The following is a 21,602-nucleotide window of genomic DNA, read 5'->3' as shown; positions in this document are numbered from 1 at the left end:
CCAGAAGCATCCTCCTCTTATGTGTTGGAGACATGAGGATTAAAAAAAATAAAGAAAAAGGAAACAAAGGATGAAATTTGTGTTCAATTTTCATTTTGTTTTTGTTTTGTTTTATATGGTTATTTTAAAACAACTTTTCCCAGTGTTCTGTGGGAGATATTTGGCTATGAAAAGATCTTTTGATCCACCTAAATTTTTTGTAATCTAATGTAGATTTTTATTGGGTACTGTACCCATATTGTATCATCTGAATCCATCTCCCTGCCATTTGGAAATTAAAAACGGTTATGAGCTCGATGCAGGAATTAGTGGGTGAAACTATGGTTGACATTTATGCAGGATGTTAGACTAAATGATCACAGTATTCCCTTCTGGCCTAAAAAACTGTGAATCTATTAAGAGTAGGGATATTGGCAGCTTTTGCTAAAGTTATGTGCAGTATGCTGCTATTGTGGTCCCCTCCCCTACTTTCTCACAGCCTTCTTGGAGAAGAAAAGAGTTCTAAGCTTGCACAGTGTCAGCTTCAAATCTTGAGTTCTCATTCCATTGGTTGCCTTGTCCCTGTAATTCTGGAAATTCCCCCAATACTAATCTATATACTGAGTGCTGAATTATATGCATTTAACGATGGTATTCATATAGCACATAAATGGTTGGCAACATTAAGAAAATATTTGGCAGTTTAGGACGAGAAACATCATGCAGAGTAAAATCACATCTTTATCAAGTAGCGATTCTGCTCATCTCATGAACATGGAAAAACATAGTAATTTTACAGAGACATGACTATCCAAGTAAACAGATATTAAGTAAATTGTCCTTTCTGTCAGTGATACTTAATGGTCTCCTTTTCATTCTGTTTGTGATTACACTTTTCTTCAGCAGTCTCCTGTCTCACACCCAGAAGGCCATATCCTATAGCCCACATCTCTCCTTGCCATTTTCCCCTTTTCCAGATCACTGGAATATATATTTAACGCTAGTCCAGACCAGAACTTTGACCATTTTTTCCTGCTTTTTTTCTGTCTCTTGTCAGTTGCTAATCCATATCATTGCTGTCTTTCTCACCCCATGACTACTTAGTTTTCCATAATCATATGACTGGAAGGGACCTTGAGAGACCATCTAGTTCAGTCCCCTGCACTTGTGGCAGGACTATTACCTAGATCATCCCTGACAGGTGTTTGTCTCACCTGCTCTTAAAAATCTCCAATGATGGAGGCTCCACAACCTCCCTAGGCAATTTATTCCAGTGCTTAACCACCCTGACAGTTCGAAAATTTTTCCTAATGTCCAACCTAAACCTCGCTTGCTGCAATTTAAGCCCATTGCTTCTTGTCCTATCCTCAGAGGTTAAGAAGAACAATTTTTCTTCCTCCTCCTTGTAACAGCCTTTTACATACTTGAAAACTGTTATCATGTCCCCTCTCAGTCTTCCCTTTTCCAGACTAAACAAACCCAATTTTTTCAATCTTTCCTTATAGGTCATGTTTTCTAGACCTTTAACCATTTTTGTTGCTCTTCTCTGGACTCTCTCCAATTTGTCCACATCCTTCCTGAAATGTGGCACCCAGAACTGGACACACTACTCCAGTTGAGGCCTAATCAGTGCAGAGTAGAGCAGCAGAATTACTTGTGTCTTGCTTACAATCCTAACCCTTTTATGTGAGGGGTTTGTCATAAGCTTTTTGGAAGTCCATATAAATCATGTCAACTCTTTCTCTTGTGTCCACTCTTTTGTTGACATGCTCAAAGAATTTTTATAAGAGAAGCAGGATTTTCCTTTAAATATACTGGTTTGTCCCTATCATACTATGCTCATTTTGGTAGTTTATAATTTATTTGTACTTACCATTGCAGTCATTTTACCTGGTCCAACTTACTGGTTTGTAAATCTCAAGATCGTGCCCAGTGTCTTTTTTTAAAGATGGGTTCACATTTGCTACCCTCCAATTCCTGGAATAGTAGGACCCCAAGAACTCAAATGTTATTAGTTGGGCATCTCTGGGATACATTCAAAACGACCTGTGTGGCTTCTCTCCAACTGCACTTCATGTGTGTGTTTGGGGGAAAAGAGGATCCTAATGATTTTTGGGAGGGAATAAGTTCAAACTCGGCTCAGCTCCTCCAATGGCTTTTATTTTGTGTCCTCAAGCCTCGTAGTTTGACTTAGTCAATATGGAGGTTGAATGGAAGCTGTAGGACATTTTCCTCTTTCAGAGAGACATGCTGTCTTAAGGGCATGCAACCTTTCCTTCTTATTTTTCTATAATATTTTCTTATCCTTTTCAGATTCAGTCTTCAAGAGATTTAGGTCAGAGAACAAAAGATATATGCTACCTCTACAAAGACACTTATTTTTCGTCAGGAGGTAGCCATCACTTCATTCTACCTCTGTTTCTTCAAAAAAGGAGCTGATGAAGGATTGCCCAAATATTAGAAGGATGATCATTTGTTCAGAACATCGTTTCCAGCATACAGCTCATCTGTTTGTGCTCTGGGAGGATACTTAAGGAGGGGGAGGGGATTAAACTGTCAAGAACACTTTGGCTACATGAGTCAGGTTATGAATTTAAGAGGCATACTGGTCTGAAATTCTTCATTGTTGGTTTAAAATCAGGGCTTACTCTGCCATAATAGCCATATGTGAGCAGAAAAGGCAGAGGCCACAATTGAGGAAAAATCATAGGGCTGCCATCTGGAAGAATATTAACACCTATACCAGATGGCATGGACTGGCTGTAAGTTTCTATGGACAGTGAGAATAGTTAGACTTTGGAAGTGTCTCCTGGGGTTCCAAGCAATGAGCAAGAGGAAGTGGGAGTCTGAAGACGTGAAAAGTCTAACCTTCTATTGGCTGTTACTGCCTGAGTAACAGCTACAGGTAAACCCATCAGTTCAGATTGGTGGATCTGAAACTACATTTTCAGGCAAGGAAATTACCCTTTTGTGAAAGGAAGTCCATATATTCAGGAATAAAAATCCACCATGGTTAAGAGGAAAAAGTAATATATACTTAATATTGACCTAAATGACATGTTACTATGCCAAGAACATTAATATACTATAGATATTAAGAATACAGAACCGTATGGATTTTAAATATTTTTATACAATTGAGTAGCATAGTAGTGATTCATCTTTTTTCTTGATTTCATTGTTTGTTTCTGCTGTTTTGCTGTGTTGGTCTTGGCTCTTCAGCCTAATTGATTGCTTCAGCTACTATGCTTGATTGTTCTAGTCAGTGTTTGCTGATTTGCCTGTTCGTTTGTTGCTTGGACTTAATGATATTCTGCTGTTACTCCCCCTTGGGTCTCTCATAATTTCTACTGTGTCAGTCTCCTTTCTCCAAGTCTTTCTTCCTCTTCTTCTGCAATCTTTTTCTTCCTGTCCCTTTTTACCCTCCTGCTGCTGCTGTTCATCTCACCACCTCCACTTCCCTCTCTCCACCTTTTCTCATTCCCATATGCTGTCAAATACACATCTGATGTTCACTTCCTCCTCACTTTCAGTAGTATTTGTGCCAACTTCATCTGTCTCATTTCCTGCACCTTTCCTTGTCACCCTCTCCGCCTCCTCCCTTTCAGACCATATGTCCATCCCTGCCTTTCCATTCCATCATCTTCTCTCTCTAGAATACTTTCAACATCTCAAAGAAGATTACTGTCATCCACTGCTTTTTCTTTTCCTACCTCCTTTTCCTGGCACTCTCAGAAATCTGGATTCCTCCCTTTGATATGGCTTATACAGCTGCTCTTTTTGTCTCCCATCTCATCCAAATGTAATTACATTCACAAAAGAATGGTGTTGCCGGCACCCAGTGCCAGAGGCGAGCAACAGCAGGGGGTTCGCTGCCCAGTATGCATCACCCAATAATCACAACGGGGTGGAGAAGCGGAAAAGTTTATTTGAAGCTTCAAAGAAGGTACAGGGAGATTAGAATCTCAAATCCTGCACACAGAGCAGGAAGTTACACAGGCTTTTATACATCCTTTCTTCAGCATACTTATCCAATAGCAAGCTGCCCTAAGTATCCATATAGCCAGCCAATCCAGTTACCAGCTAGTTCCCTTGTTCTCTGTACCATCTATTAAACCATACATAAAGCTGCTTTATTCAGCATTGTTCTTCCGTATCTGCCCTGTTTGGCCTTGTTTAGTTTCAGGCAGTCTGACTCTGCAACATATTGTTGCAGATCCTCAGCATAACTGCTGTGCGTGCCTCCGGGCGGGGGGGGCCAAGGACACTTGGGCCTAGTGCGCATAACTGCTGCGAGTGCCTCCAGGCGGGGGGGCCCAAGGACACTTGGGCCTAGTGTGAGGGGGCTTCATCGACACTCGTGGTCTTCCATTCCCTCGAGTTGTCTAGTGGCCATGCCCAGTGTCCCCAACAATGGGGTGGGGGAAAAATAGTGGGTGGGGGGAAATTGGGCTTCTCTTCAGATCTTGTTGCTTCCTGCCATAGCTGAGTTAAGGCACATGCATTACTGACCTGCATCTAGGACACCAGTTCCTTGCATCATGTGATTACAGTGGAATTCTCTGCTTTCATTTTTAAAATGATGTAATGTACCTGCTGGGTACATACTGTGTAAACTCCCAATGCTACATCTAACTATCGGAGGGTTCCACAATACCTCCAGCACAGGAAAGAGAAGTACAACCAGATATACGAGGGAGCCAGAGATTGTGAGTGAGCAGGAGCTTTGGAGCCGGCTGTGGAGGGTAGGCTGGATATCGGGTAGCTTGAGATCTGGAAGCATAGAGCTATGACTGGAAGGGCTTGAGCGAAGGGCCAGTATGCACTGTTGCTAGAAGGGGGCAGCAGTAACTGCAGCAGATAACCAGGAGTGGCTTACAAACGGGGGGATTGTAAAGATGGGCTTGAATGAGAGTACAGGTGATGTTCAAAAGGACTGAACTCTGGTTGGGTGATCTTCAGGCCAGTGTATGATTGCCACCAGGAACAGGTGGTCTGGAGTGAGCATCCTTTGCACTGGGCCTGAGGAGCCCAGCGTTTATGCCCTTGTACAGGACTGCCTGTAGAGAGTACAGTAGGAACTGTTGAGTTTATCACCTCTTCTGTGTTGTAACTAAAACAAGTCTGCCTACCGTGTTTGCAGCTTATTTCTGGGAGACCTAGTAAAGAAATCTTCTCTGTTATTTGAAGTATCAGTGATCTAAGGAATCCGCTTAGGGCTAGAGACTGAAGAGCCTATAGCATTTGCTTCTCAGGATGTGATATAACCTATTATGCTACTAGAAGCTGGCATACCACAACTCTCACTGTGACACCCTGCCGAGGGGTTGGTTACAGTACGTTTGTAGCCCTTAAGTTTGGAAAGATATACTTGAAAATGTGACCCAAGTATAATAGAGGCATTGATGTCTGTCTGAGTCTGCAGACAGGGTGAAACAATAGCTCTGAGAAATGTGAACTTGTCCATTCACCTTAAGGAAGTGATTCTACATCCAGCAGTAGTGGGGAGCCATGTCAATACTACCACAAATGAGAGGACTGTGTATCAAGAGGAATAGAGCACAGCATTCATGGCTCACCTGCCAAAGAAGGTACACCTAAGTACCGGGGGACCCCCTGCACACATCTCTGCCTCTCTAGAAAATGGAGCCCCAGACTGCTACCACACTCTGGGAGGAGATGGGGACTCCTTGACACTTCCACGCCAAGAAGGGGGTGGGATTTCAGGGCAGGGCTTATGTCATTGTTGACCTAAGGCCCTATACTGCTTTAATCTAAACCTTCTTCCTATGTTTCTTTCTGGCTCTTTTCTCATCTCCCTCACCATGTAGTTGTAATCTGTTCTGTCCTGACCATCATCCTCTGAGTTCTGACTTCCAAATCTTTCCCTCTTTACCTATACCTCCATCTCCCTTTTTACTTCACCTCTTAACTCAGTTGTGTTATGTACTCTTTTTTGAACTCTTCTCCAGCTCCATCCTGAATCCCCGCTTATTTGACTTCCTTTCTCTTTACTCCACCAAAACTGTTCTCAAGTTTTCTAATGACCTTTCCTGACCCGATCTCTGGGCCTGGACTCAATCATCATTTTCCTCAACCTCTCTTCAGTTTTTGGTTTGTGAGACTCTGTCCTCTCCTGATTCTCCTTCTCTCCCTTTGATTGCTCCTTCAGTGGCTCTTTTGGTAGGTTCATCTCATTGCCAGTCTCATAAGTCTTCGGTTTTTTCATTTTCTTTTTCCCTTTAGAGCCCCTCTCTGGATGACCTCATTGACCCAGTTTTAACTTATGCAGATACGTCACAAGTCAGTCCAAACTTAAGGAGTTTCCTTCCATCCAACCCTGCATTTTGTCTTATCTCCCTGATCTTTCCTGCTGGATATCTTGGCGCCAGTGAAAGATTAACATGGTCAAAACTCTGTAGAGTTATGTAAAGGCAGCCAAAATTGTCATCCAGGCTTTAATTAAGTCTAATTTTAATTATTGTAACATTGCAAATTAGATGGCTATTTTTGTTTTTGTTGAGGCTTTTGTTTGTTCTTATATTTAGCTCTTCATGTTTTCTATTTTCCAGAATGCTCTAGTGTAGTGAACTACACTGCTAAACATTTCCTCAGCGTAAAGTTAAATTTGAATTTTAAATTGAGGAATGTTTTTGGTTAAGGGGAAAAAGATAAAAACTGATATTAGAAGGCACTGCATTCATAAGGCAGCAATGAGTTTTTTAGGTTTTCTTATTCCAAGTGCCAGTCATAAATTCTGAATTGTAGAATGATCATTGTCAGCTTTAATATAAAAGGTACTACACTAGTTACCAGAGAATTTTTTAAAGTATTCATTTCCAGCTCGATCATGTCTAAGAATTTAGCTGAACAATATTTATATTTAGTTAGTGTAGGAATTTGAATCATACCTTCTTTTGAGTTCTAAATATGGACCATGTTTACATGAGTGAATCATAAGCATAAAACTTAGCTACAACAAAATCTTTTTGCCAGAGGTGCTTAGGCGTACATGATCTTGATTTTAGACTCTGTGCATGACTCTGAAGAGTTGTGTAAAAAGTTCTCAGAATTTTCGCAGCTTCCTATGATGGATAAGAACATCAGAGTATACTATTATCTTTCAGTTAGTTCTTTTTAAAGTGTTGTAAAAAGTAAAACTCAATGTTGTCAGTTTGCGTGAGGTAGATCTTTCCTAGGGATTTTGTTCATATTGGTTTCCCTTAATTGATATATGACCTTTTGGCACTTACATTAGTGTGCTTTTAAAGAAGTCCCAAACTTTTATGTCATGTTCAGTACATCCGTTTTTATAAACCTTTCTTGTGATGAGTATATTTTTAAATTAAATAGAAGTACAAACAGAAAAGTTGTTGCAGAAATGTTTCTGTACTCTTTATAGGTTACTTTTCTCATATATATTTTAAACTATGAAAAAGTTCTCTGGAGGAGATATTCTACATAGTGCTTCCCCCCCCCCTTTTTTTTTTTTTAAAGACCTTGCGTACTAGTAGTTGATAGTGTTTTTTCTAGGTTTACATTTATCTTTCTTTCCTCTCTTCTTTGAGAAATTAGTGGATTTGTAGGTTGTTGAATAACTGAAGTAAAGACAAAATAACTTTAAACTGCACTTCTGGACATCAGAAATTGTCCTTGCCAATGACATTTTTGATGATAAAAGATGTTTTTCACTCAGAGCTACCGAAACCTATGTTCTATATAAAAACATTGGACACTGCAATCTTACTAAAGTTCTTTAAAATACAGTTACGTCTACAGTGATAACATTTCTTTCTGTCAAATGCTTGGTATTTATCTAACACTCAAGATGAACACATTAATCAAGAGCAAGAAGGCACAAGTATGTTATGCTGCTTCTCAGAGAAGTTGTTAAAGAAGCTTCTATCATACCACATCAGATTTGTTTTTCATGTATTGCATATTCAGTGTAACATGATTTTTCTATTTTTCTTTTGTCATTGTGTTTCCTTTACCATTCTTTTCTACCTTCACATTAGTTACTATAGAAAAATTAAGAATCATAGTGTGGGTTCTGTCTAACAGTCTTGCTGCATGGCCAGCAATCTGATCTCAGAGTTTCAGCAAGGAAACATGCAGTTGACACTTATGACATAGTTAACTTTAGAATTGGGGGGAATGTGTTTGTTTCCTTATCAAGGGTGTTTTCTTTTGAATATGTTTAAGTTGTTGCCTTTCAGTACAGAAGTGGTACGTCAGATTATTTTCATCTGTTTTTTTTTAAACCTGTTAGAGAACACTAGTTTTAAAAGTGTTTTAACTTAACATTCAGTATGGTTAAAACAAAGCAAACCCTTATTTTGTTTTAATATTTCATTCGATATCTTACATGCATCTCTAGATACAGTCACATATAATTGCATATTTTTATGTGCAATTCTACCTGGCACATCTTTCAAGTGAGAACCTTAATTGATAGCATGGGGCTGTAATTCATGTCATAAAAACTATTGATCTTTTAGGTCTGGTGACTTGTGATAACGAATATGAAAAATCATGTTAGGGTTTTGGGGGAAAAGGCAAAATAATGAATTTATAGAATTATAAAATTAATGAATCTTAATCAAAACCACTAAGAGTTAACTCTTTGTAGCAGATATAGTCTTCCGCTGTGCTCACATTGTTGAGGAACTAGCACAACAGCTGTTTACTATCACATCCACCTGAAAAAATCCCAAAGTATCAAGCCATAAACAGAGATAGCTAACAGGAGCTGAGAATGTGGTGTGGACTCTCCACTTTGAGGCAGCAGGACTTGGTGAATGGTGCATTTGGTCTGTGTGTGAGTTCTGCATACCTGGGTCCTGTAGGTGGGCTGTGGACTCCTCAGTATGCAGCTGAAACAGGTCTGCTTGTTGGTGTCTTGGTAAGAGCTGTGTGGCTCTGATCCTTGGATTTTTGATCATCCTCACTGTTTGCTCTGAATGTTTAATTGCTCCCTGCTGGTGAGGGATGGAGCTGAGCTAAACAGGGAGACTTGGCATAAAAAGTCACTTGGTAGGCAAACTTGAGAACCATGAACAGAAGCAGCTGAAAGGGATAGTTTGAGCTGGTATGCTAATGCGAAAGTGCTCCCTCTGGTGAGACTGAGCACTACACAGAGTCTGCTCGATCTGGTGGGGCAGTCAGTTAGCTCCTCTTGCCTGAGACCCTGTGTGAGTCCATTCTGGGCTATAAAGGGTGTTAGTCTTTGTCCCAGTGGGGTGTGCCAGTTTCTCTGTATACTTGGTGGGGTTAGCTGGTCCTCAGGGAATCTAGAAACCCCTTTGGTTCTTAGGTCTCTGAGGGAATCAGTAGGGGTCTCAGGTCCACCCACCCCAATGTATTCTGGCCCAGGGCCCTAAAATCAGACAGGCAGAATCAAGCCTCAACAACGACTCCTGATGTGCCTTGAGCACTTTGCTACCTCTGTTGGCTCTGTAGGCTTCTTCAGAATGTAGAGCCGGTCATCCCTTCTCTCAGGTGTTGTCTTTGGGTGGTTTCTCACCAGCTTGCTGGTAGGACTTTCCTTCTCCAGCGTGCTTGCTCCTCTGGCAGCCATCTCACCCCTCTTCTTTTCAGCTTTTATTCTTCCAGCTGCTGTGAAAATGCTAGTCAGCGCTGGCTGGTGATTACAGCATTAACTCCTTGGTTGCTTGGTCAGCCAGGGGTCTATGCAGGGATGATAGTTTTGCAGGGAGTTGAGAGAGGGAGTGTGAGAGTCCTTCCTACCAGATATAGCTCTATGTTCAGTTCCACAAGGGCCAGCAATGGAACAGTGGTTGTGATCTGCAACAGATGTTCCATGTTCTCTTTCCAGCCTGAAGGGACTTCCTGTGTACGGAGTGCAAGTTGGTGGCAGTACTGGAAGAAAATATTCTTAGATTAGCAGGGCAACTGGAGACACTATATAGAATTGGAGAAGTTGAAGAGTTCCTGGACAACCTGGTTGGGAAACATCAATACCCTAGACTGGCAGAAAAATAGAGCTGCTATCCACCAAGGAACCAGAGAGAGCAAATCAGACAGAAGGCTTGGCAACTAATAACCACCAGAGGCAAGGGGATGAGGTGTCATTCTACACTTCTGGAGGCAGATGAGAATGGGCAAGGTCTGGTCACCAGAAAGAAGAGGACCAGGAAGAATTCAACACCAGTAGAAGTTTCCAATCAATAATAGGTCCTCAAAATGGAAATAGTGGAAGATATCTCTCAAGATCCATCAGGATCTTGAATGGAACAGTGAGTTGTATGGGGAACACCTGTGGATAGCTGCTTGACCTGTAAGAAAATCAACCTTGCCTACAAAGAGATCTCAAACTATCCAAGGCAGACAGATGAGCTTTGTTGGGGATTTGTACAAAGAAGAATTGAAATACCATTCTTTAGAGGACAGGCGGACAGCAGGACGGTGTGTTGTCTTCCCAGAGTCAAGACACAAGATGTCACACTAAGATTGGATAGGCTTCTGAAGTTGATGGGCAAGGATCCACTGGTGATAGTTCATATTGGCACTAATGACACTGTGTCACAGGTAATACACATCTTCAGGGAACACAGGAGTGCAGAAGAAGAATGTCCAAGTGATTGTCTCAGAGCACTCATTTAGCACTTTTGATAGCATTCACAGGATCAGCCTATGGCCCATTCAGCGGGCATATGGAATTCCTTTTCCTGTAATCAGCGTCATGAAAAGCTTCTATTTCAACTTACATGGTTTGTTGTTCAGAGTGAGCTCAGTTTTGAAGTCAGAACAGGAGTATGTCAGGGGTGTGTCATGTCTGCAATCCTCTTCAACTTTGCCATCGACTGGGTAATGCAGCATACAAGAGAAGACATGCCAAGAGGCATTAAATAGACATACTTCTCATCCCTTGAAGACTTGGACTTTGCAGATGATGTCACTCTCCTATCACATACCCGACACCAGAGACAAGAAAAAACAACTTGGCTGAATGTGTTGAGTCAGCAAATTGGACTGAAAATCAACCGCAATAAGACAGATATCATGACCTTTAATATCGCCTCACCAGTAGGGATAGAGGATTATGTTCTCACCAATGTAGAAACATTCACATACTTGGGCAGCACCATTAGCCAGGATGGTGGAACAAGTCAGGACATCCAGAACAAAATCAATAAAGTCAGGAACATTGTCAGGAGCTTAAATACAGTCTGGAAATCATCAAAATACAACACCAAAACCAAACTTAAGATTTATCAGAGCTGTGTACTTTCAACATTGTTATAGTGCAGAATGCTGGGGAATGAGAAAGTCTGACATGTCAAAACTGTCTTCATTCCATACAACCTGCCTCAGAAAAATCCTGTGTATCTTTTGGCCCAGAACAATCTCAAACCAAGATCTATTGACACAGTGTAGCCAAAAGGATCTGAGCACCATCATTGCCAGGAGGTGTTGGAGATGGATCGGTCATGTGCTTCGGATGGAAACTGATTTCATCACCAGAGTAGCAATAAGATGGACACCCGAAGGCCAGTGAAAATGAGGCCGTCCGAAAACAACATGGCGAAGAGCTGTGGAAGCCGAGCTGAAAAACCTGGGGCAAAGCTGGGGAACCATTGAAAGACTTGCCAGAAACAGACAGGAGTGGAGGAGCTTTGTCACTACCTTAACCGCCAGAGGCGTAATAGGAACATGACGATGATGACGACTCATTTAGTACAAAATCAAGAAGCTGAAAATAAAATTAATCAAGGGACATAAAGAGGAGAAATTATTTAATTGACTGCACACCAGTGTTTGCATGGGTAACAAATGAGGAATTGAAATTTGTGAGCATAAATTTGATATATTTGTTACTGAAACCTGGTGGGATGATTCACATGATTGGAGATTTAAATCAATGGTTATAACTTATTTAGGCTTATGCTCAAATAAATTTGTTTGTCTCTAAGGTGCCACAAGTACTCCTTTTCTTTTTGCGGATACAGACTAACATGGCTGCTACTCTGAAACTTATTTAGGATGGATCAACTGGGCAAAAGGAGATGGGGAATGGCACTTTTGATAAATCCAGCATTAATTGTTTCTGAGTCACTGATAGCTTAGAAGAAAATTATCTTGGATGCTCAATGTCTTAACAGATAAAGCACAAGATGGGTTATTAAGTGGTTTCTGTTACAGGCCACCAAATCACACAATGTAACAGGATGAGTGGCTCCTTAAGCACCCATCTATAATGTGTAGGAAAACAAGATGTGTAATAACAGGGGACTTAAATTTGAGTGACATGATGGAGGTCTTATGCTGTTAGTACTAAAACATCCATGGAATTCCTAAATAGTAGAGATAACAATTTCCTAACAAAAAAAGTTGCATCCAACATGGGGGAATTCTATATTGGACCTCATCATCTTGATCGAGGAACTGATGACACAACTAAACATTAGTGGTAGCTTAGGTACAAGTGAGCATGACTTTGATAATAATGACTATAAATCAGAATCTAGGAATTGTGGCAAATTAATAAAGGAAGCAAAGGGACACAAAGAGAAATTTATGGCCAACTGAATTAAGGGCAGTAAGAAGGACTTTAAGTATATTAGGAACAAGAACAACAAAAATCCTGATGCTGTATTGGTTCATTACTAGATAGAAATGGTAAAATTGTCAATAATAATGTAGAAAAGGCAAATGTGTTCAGTTAATATTTCTGTTCTGTATTTTTTTGGGGGGGGGGGGGGAGCAGATGATGTCATATAACACTCCATTCCACTAGTAAGAGTTCTTTATCAATCAAGTCCCATATCAGCTGCTCCATTATCTTGCCTGCGATTGATGTCAGACTGACAGGCCTATAAGTACCTGGGTCATTTCATTTACCCTTTTAAAATATTGACACAAAATTAGCTTTCTTTCAGTTTTCTGGAACTTTACTGGTATTCCAAGATTTACTGAAAATCAACATTAATGGTCCAGCAAGCTCCTGAGCCTGTTTTTTTAAGAACTCTTAGGAAAGTCCTTATTGTCCTTACCTCTAATGGCCAGAGATTTCTCCTTCTAGATTGTGGCAGAGCTCCTACCTTGTCTCAGTGGGTCCCACGCTTCCTGGCGGATTACGCTAGCCTCAGAGGTTCACTGTGACCCTCTACGTAGCCCTTCTCCCTCTAGAGGCAAGGGTCACAGCCTACTGAGCCCATTTCATCATAAGCCAGCAAGGAGGTCAGTGAGAGAACTCCCACAGTCTCTGTTGTCCCTGTGGGCTTATTCCAGAACAGTTTAGCCTCCTGTCCTGACAAGGGCCTGTCTTCCCCTCCCAGGAGGTGTTTCTGTAGTGGCGGTTTGGGGGGGAACCTGGGCCCGCCCTCTATTCCGGGTTCTAGCTCAGGGACCCTAATGGCAGGAGTTGTTGACAGCCAACCTTTCACTTCCAGAGTTGCTACATTTCCCTGGGCCACTTCCCCACAGCTCTCCCGCTTCTCTCTCTCAACGCTTTCTTCACCCTTACCTTAGGGCTCCCTTTCCAGTGGCTTGAGGATGTCTTCATTACCCAGCCCTTCAGCCACACTTCCTCTCCCCTGCCTCTCTTCAGCCTGACTGGAGTGAGCCCTTTTATAGTATCAGAGGGGCCTTAATTAGAGTCAGGTTTACACATTAGCTTAACAGCCTCACCTGACTCTTTGCAGGTTAATTGGAGTCAGGTGTTCTCATTAGCCTAATGGCTTCAACTGACTCTTTGCAGGCTAATTGGAGTCATGTGTCCATTCTAGCCTGGAGCAGCCCCTGCTCTGGTCAGTCAGGGAACAGAAAACTGCTTATCCAGTGGCTAGTATATCTGCCTTCGACTACTCTGCTGTACCTTCACGCCTCCGGGCAGAGTTCCTCTGGGCGGCGTCCACCGACTCCCTTGACGCCTTTGAGGAGCGGTGGGCGCTGTCCGGGGTCCTCTGCTCGGTGTCCCCGTCCGGTTCCCTTTTTTTGACCCTTTGACCGCACTCCCATTCCTGTTCTTCATTAGTTGTCCCACGTAATCATTTGGCTTCCAGGTCCTGTGGATCCCCCCCTTTAGGCTGGGGGGGGATCCTTTAGCAGTGGGCGAGCTTTGCCCGCCCACTTCCTGGATCCCAATAGGACTACTCTGCTGTACCCAACTTCCCTGGGTCTGTCACAATATTCATCTAGGAACAAAGAAAGTAGGGTATACTTACAGGATGGGGGGCTCTATCCTGGTAAGCAGTAACTTTGGAAAAGATTTGGGGGATGTAGTAGGTAATCAGTTGAAGACAAGCTCCCAGTTTGACACTGTGGCCAAAAGAGCTCATGCTTTTGGATGCATAAACGTTAATTTCATGTAGGAATGGAGCAGTTACTTTACGTTTATATTTGTTACTGGTGCGATCTGTGCTGGAATACTGTGTCTAGTTCTGGTATCCACAATTCAAGAAGGATGCTGATAAATTGGAGAGAGTTCAGAGAAGAGCCATGAAAATTATTAAAGGAATAGAAAACATTCCCTTTAGTGATAGATTCAAGGAGCTAGATCTATTTGGATTAAAAAGAGAAGATTACTGGGTTACTTAAGCACAGTTTATAAGTAGCTACATGGGGAACAAATTCAGTCTAGCAGAGAAAGGTATAACAAGATCTCATGGCTGGAAATTGAAGCTAGACAAATTCAGACCGGAAATGAGGCATACATTTTTAACAATGAGATTAATTAACTGTAGGAACAATTTACCAAGGGTTGTGGTGCATTCTCCATCACTGGCAATTTTTGAATTAAGATTGGATTTTTTTTTATAAGATATTCTCTAGTTCAAAAGGAATTATTTTGGGAGAGTTTGTGGCCTATGTTATACAGGAAGTCAGACTAGATGATTACAGTGGTTCTGTCTGGCCTTGATATGAAGCTATATATCTATGATTTGTTTAAAAAAAATGGAATCCATGTAATCACTGACAAAACACAGCTTGAAGTCTGTGTAGATTATAAACAAGAAGGAGGTAATTACATACTTTGTCTAACATTACCCATGTCCTATTAAATTACCAGAGAATTGGTATCAGACAAATTCAGTAGTTTTATTTTATTGTTTTACAAGTTATGGAATTCCTAATTAACCCTTTCCTAAATTTAAGTTCCCTTCACTTTGTCTTCAGATTGTCACATATTGGCTGAATTCAATATTAGAGTCATTGAGCAGATGTTTTCAGGTAACTATCCACAGTGTGCAGCAGCAGTCAAAAAAGCTAACACTGTAAAGAACCATTAGGAAAGAGATAGATAATAAGACAGTAAATATCATAATGCCACTATATAAATCTATTGTAGTTCACCCTTTGTATGCTGCGTGCAGTCTTTGTTGCCCTATCTAAAAAAATATTAAAATTAGAAAAGGTGTAGAAAAGGGCAAGAAAAATGATTAAGGGTATGGAACAACTTCGATGTGAGGAGGGAGTAAAAAGACTGGGACTGTTCAGCTTGGAAAAGAGATGAGTAAGAGTAATATGATAGAAATCTATATAATCATGAATGCTGTGGAGAAGGTGAATAAGGAATCCGTTCACATGACACACAAACCAGGGGTCACCCAATGAAATCAGGAGGTGGCAGGTTTGAAACTAAATAAGGAAGTACATCACACAACCTACAATCAACCTATGAAACTTGTTGCTGGGGGATGTTGTAAAGGCCAAAAGTATAACTGGGTTTAAAAAAAAATTAGATACGTTCTTGGAGGACAGGTCCAGACATGGTTAATAGGCAAGATAGTTAGGGATACATCCCATGATCTGGATGTCCTTAAACCTCTGACTTCCAGATGCTGGGGCTGGATGACAGGGGATAAATTGCTCGATAATTGCCCTGTTCTATTAATTTCCTCTGAAGCATCCTGTCAGAGGACAGGATACTGGGCTCGATGGACCATCAGTCTGACCCAGTATGGCCATTCTTATGTGCCCATAAAATGCCATTCTCCTCAATTAGGACTCAGTGCAAAATTTCAACTTTATAATCCTAATAATTTCAGCACTAGTGTGGTTTAATTTTTAAAATTGTAGGATTTTTTAAAATGATTGGGGATGTGTATTATTTTCAGTCTACTCGTTCTTAAAAACAGTTCACTTTTTTTGGCTAAAACTTTGCAAAAAAAAAAGTCATATTTGGCCACAAAAATGTTAGGCCAAAATATGAAACACTCAGAAATGTATAAGCAACTGAAAATAGAGACTTATAGTAAAATAAGAATTATAATAATACTAATAAAAAAAATTATACAGCCATAGTTGTTGCTGTTGTTCCAGCTATAATGTATAGGTTTAACTGGAAAATTAAGTGACATGTACTGATACATCTTAAGGGTTTGGTTTATTCATGTATGTTTTCCAATTTCAATGAGGAATTTTGTGAGAAAGTGATTTATGCTGTTGGAACTGGAATGAAAGGAGCGGAAGAACGAAGAGCAAAGAAACTGCTAACATCTGACTCCCTATTAGAAAGATAGTTCTGTAGCAGTTATCACCACACCATTTGACACTCCAGAAGAAAGGGCAGAAGTTAGTTATCTTGCTTGTCTGACTATGGCATTCCCTATTGCAGGGGTGGCCAACCTGAGCCTGAGAAGGAGCCAGAATTTACCAATGTACATTGCCAAAGGGCCACTGTAATACATCAGCAGCTCCCCATAAGCTCTTCCACTCCCCCCCACCCCCGCCAGTCAGTGCCTCCCCCTTTCTCCCCACACCTTCTGATCAGCTGTTTTGTGGCATGCAGGAGCCTCTGGGAGGGAGGGGGGAGGAGCGAGGGCACAGCAGGCTCAGGAGAGGGGATGGGAAGGGGTGGAGTGCAGGCAGAGCCTGTGGCAGAGCCGGGGTTTGAGCAGTGAGCATCTCCTGGCACACTGGAAAATTGGCGCCTGTAACTCCAGCCCCGGAGTCGGTGCCTATACAAGGAGCCGCATATTAACTTCTGAGCCACAGGTTGGCCACCCCTGCCCTTTTGTGTTTAAGAACTTCCATGTGACAGTGATACACCTGAATTTATATCAGAAGAAACAATAATTTGCCTTCAAGACTTTTTTTCTCCAGGCTACAACTTTTGTAATTTTGGAATAATAGTACTAAGTGCTCAGCATCCTAACTTATGTTTAAAACACCCTTTCTTCACCCACAATTTGTAGCTATGTGCATTGTGGATCTTAACAATAGTTATTTTATTGGGTTGTTTTATTATTGTTTAACAAACTATTAAAATGGCATAAACAAATAGCAGGCACTATACAGAAATTGTTATGACACTGCAGCACTCAGATTATGAATTGTTCCCTTTTTTATTTTATAGGCTTTTCAGACTAATATTTATGTTGATCATTGACATTTTCAGGCTATGCTCTCTGTACATGATACTGTTGCTCAGAAGAACTATGATCCAGTATTGCCTCCCATCCCTGATGATATTGATGAGGAGGAAGACTCAGTAAAAATAATCAGACTTGTCAAAAACAGGGAACCACTGGTAAGTTATCTTTCCTTTTGTTGCTTTCTTTAATAGTTATGAAAATGATTAAGATGGCTAGCATTACCTGGAAATATGAGTAAATAATCATTTCAAGTTTTTCTAGAATGCTGAGTAATGCACTTGTGAATTCCACCTTCACTTTACTGAAGTAATTCAAATGGGTGAGCTTCTTGTTGATATTCTTACTTCACGGTTGTTTTAACACCACCTGCAGGCCACTGAAATTAATGAAATATTCATTTTTAATCTTGAACCTGAACTATGAGCTTGTTCTGAAGAGCAAAGATGATAGGGAATCCCCAGTGAAATGTAGATGTTTGTCACAAATTGTTCTTGTTAGCATTAATATTGAGAATGTGACCTTTTGGTATATTGAAAAGGAACATAAAACACATTTGTAAATACCTTGAATTGAAGTCTGGGCAAATGTAAGTTGTGTGTTGTTGTAGTTTGGATTAAAACACCAGAAAATTGATAGCTTCATGGGAATATCTGGAAGAATGAAATTAAACCAAGTATGTATAGGAATATTAAATATTATTTAAGGAATATTAAATTGTTGTACTGATTTGCTGTAGACATTCATGTTATGTAATATATAGCTAATTACCCCCCTCCCCCCGCTAACTTGCAAATTCTTTGTTTTAGGTTATGCTAAAAGTTTGTTTAATGGAAAGAAATCTTGAAGAAATATCTGTAAAAGTTACTTTTAAAGAGCTGCAATTCTGTACCCAGGATGGTGGAAAGAGAGTGATGCCTGTGTTAGATATACAGTGGTAGCTTGTCTAAGCTGATATCTTAGTAATGCCCTCAGTCTTGACAGATCTCTGGCATCAGTCAACAAGAAACGAATTTTAGTATTGACTGACTCTGGGGGCCCATAGGTACAGTTAAAAGTTTGACCATATGGAAACATTTTACTTGGTATTAACATTCTAAATCTTTTTTTCCAACTATTTAAATCACATGCCTATTTACAAAGCTTTTCATTTTTTTATCACATGAATTCCTTCTGTTAGAGAAGAAACTTACATTAGGACTTAGTGTCAGGAATAGTCAAGAGGAGAAATTGTATCTACTTCTAATTCTGAGAGGTGTGAAAAATTGAGTATGCCATATAAAATTAGTTCAAATTAAATAACTTGGTTTTAGTATTAATTGAAAACATCATTGACCTGTCTGAGTCTATATCAATAGCTTTGTGTCACACAAGCTTAAAAATATAAAATCTCAAAATTTGTGCCATTTTCGTAAAGTTTAACCTTTTAAAACACTTTCAGATTGCTTTGGGGCCAGATTTAACATGTAGCAGGTTTTAGTGATCAGTAAATAAATATGGTCTCAAAAATTGTGATTTTATGTTATGCTTATTCATGTAAGTTGCTGTTTTTATAAAAAGTATCAACTTTGAAAAAGTAATGCTGGAAGGGAGATGCCTGGAAACTTATGTGAAATGTTTATAAAGTACAGTGTATTTTTCAGGAGCAATTTTTATGCATGCCTATCATTATGGAGAAAGGGAATACACTAACTAGACATTGCAAAGTGCCAGTGTTCCTTACTGTCTTAGAATTTAGGATTGTTAATGTTGGATTTGTGTAAACAAACACACAGCAACGAAAAGGTGATTGACTTGTGCTAGATAGGATTAACAGGTAGAAACAAGCATGACCAGTGAAAGAAACTAGTTTTTGAAGCTGTGTGGAAATTTAACATTTAAAAGGGACAAATAGGCATTAATACACTCTTATCTAAAGCAAAGGTTACATTAAAAAATATGGGCCACATTAAAAATGTGGTTTAATCGGAGTATTCATTTTCGTACATTGCCAGATTGCTATACACCTTTATTTAACAGGCAAAGCATGCAAAATAAATCTGAAGTCTCTGACCTTCTTTACTCTTAACCTATATTACAGGCCAAACTTGTTTTGATTTGTTGTTAATCCTTGCAAAAGAAGGGCTTATTTTGTTAATATTCTGGAACCAACAGTATCCAGCAGATGAATGGATGGAGTAGTACTGCTCATCTCTATGAAACCAAGTGACATAAAAGTAAACAAAAAAGGGTCTGGCTCCTGGAGAAGTTGCATTAATGTTTCAGTACATTTGCATGCTACTTGCAACTGTACCTTTAACCACATTCTCAATCTCTGATCTCCATATGGTTTCCAAACTCCTTATTTCCCTTTTAAAAAATATTTTAAATTGAACTATGCTATTACACCTATATATGTCCCGTTTTGGCTAACTTTCTCCTTTGGCTAGCAACACTAAAAACATTTTCCAGACTCCCAAGATCCAACCTTAACTGTCTTTGCTTTTTAAAGCACAGTATGAGACGCTGCATTGCATGTGCCACTGAAAATACTGGGGCTCAACAATTCATAAAAATAAATGCTCTTGCCAGATTATAAACACCACCTGGATTAGGCAGGTCTTGCAGTAACATGAGAGAAGCTTCTTTTTTAGTATTTCAGCAAAATCAGAAATACTCATACATTTAAAAACAAATTAATTGATATTTGAGGACATTTTTAAAAACTATTATGGGCAAGGTTTGGAGACAAGTAGAAGCCCTTGTTTTTCAAACCACTTTGCCTTTTTATAATGTGTAGTACATGGGCTAGCCTTGAAGGCCAGTCACAAGAGTCAACTAGTGCTCTATAGTGGCTGCATGCTCACTTGGGCCTTGTCTTCCTTACGAATAAAAGATATATTTGTATCGATCATGACGTATAGGGAAATGAAGACATACACAGGGATAGATTTAAACAGAAGGCTGCAAATATATTAAAGCTGAGGTGGGACACTATTCCCCCTGCCTACCCTATCTCTCTCCTATCAGCCATTTAAGTGGGTCCAGTGCCAGGTTAGAGGGCTTCCACTATATAACCCATATCTCAGGGTACGCTCTTTTCAGCCTGCCCCCAGGACTCAGTTCACTTTTTTGAATAATCTCATTCTCCACCCACAAAGGAAGTAGAGGGTACCATAAGGGGACAATGACCTACAAAGGTCCAGAGTGACCTAGGCAAATTAGAGGATTGGGCCAAAATAAATCTGATGAGGTTCAAGTGCAGAGTCTTGCACTTAGGATGGAAGAATCCCATGTACTGCTATAGGCTAGGGGCCGACTGGTTAAGTGGCAGTTCTGCAGAAAAGGACCTGGCGATTACAGTGGACAAGAAGTTGGATATGAGTCAACAGTGTGCCCTTGTTGCCAAGAAGGCTAACGGCATATTGGGCTGCATTAGTAGGAGCATTGTCAGTAGATCGAGGGAAGTGATTGTTCCCCTCTATTCAGCACTGGTGAGGCCACATCTGGAGTATTGCGTCCAGATTTGGGCCCCACACTACAGAAAGGATGTGGACAAATTGGAGAGAGGCCGGCGGAAGGCAAGGAAAGTGATTAGGGGGCTGGGGCACGTGACTTATGAGGAGAGGCTGAGGGAACTGGGCTTATTTAGTCTGCAGAAGAGAAGAGTGAGGGGGGATTTGATAGCACCCTTAACTACCTGAAGGGGGGGTTCCAAAGAGGATGGAGCTAAGATGTTCTCAGTAGTGGCAGATGATAGAACAAGGAGCAATGACCTCAAGTTGCAGTGGGGGAGGTCTAGGTTGGATATTAGGAAAAACTATTTCACTAGGTGAAGTACTGGAATGGGTTACCTAGGGAGGTGGTGGAATCTCCATCCTTAGAGGTTTTTAAGGCCCAGTTTGACAGAGCCCTGACTGGGATTATTTAGTTGGGGTTGGTCCTGCTTTGAGCAGGGATTAGACTAGATAACCTCCTGAAGTCTCTTCCGATCCTAATCTTCTATGATTCAAAATATTTGTCCCTTCAATAGGTACAGTGAAATCCCAGGTCTCTTTTACCTTTGGGAGCTGGCCCTTTGGCTTTTATCCTTAATGGACGCTGACCGCAAGTTGTGATGAACTAAACATTACTACAAATGCCAAACAGTAATTTCTCTTATTTAACCCAACTGTGGTGCATGATGCTGTGAGGAAGGCCAAATCTCCCCCCCCAAACAAACAAACAAACAAAAACAAAAACCCACCAAGCTTCCAAGTACTTGGCTCCAATCGGAAAAATTCCTTCCTGACCCCAAAACAGACA

General features: G+C 40.6%; 1 protein-coding gene across 5 annotated transcripts in view; it reads left to right on the top strand.

Moving 5' to 3' along the window:
• Positions 1-21,602, top strand: part of MPP7 (MAGUK p55 scaffold protein 7) — a 344,361-nt gene that overhangs the window by 230,212 nt on the left and 92,547 nt on the right. For all 5 annotated transcript variants that reach the window (XM_074946145.1, XM_074946146.1, XM_074946143.1 and 2 more), the window contains one exon: positions 17,345-17,476. In XM_074946145.1, the coding sequence (XP_074802246.1) occupies positions 17,345-17,476 (132 nt within the window). The remainder of the gene's footprint in view (positions 1-17,344; positions 17,477-21,602) is intronic.

This window comes from Natator depressus, chromosome 2 (assembly GCF_965152275.1).
Source record: "Natator depressus isolate rNatDep1 chromosome 2, rNatDep2.hap1, whole genome shotgun sequence".
NCBI lineage: Eukaryota > Metazoa > Chordata > Testudines > Cheloniidae > Natator > Natator depressus.
This window is presented reverse-complemented; position numbering and strand designations above follow the sequence as displayed.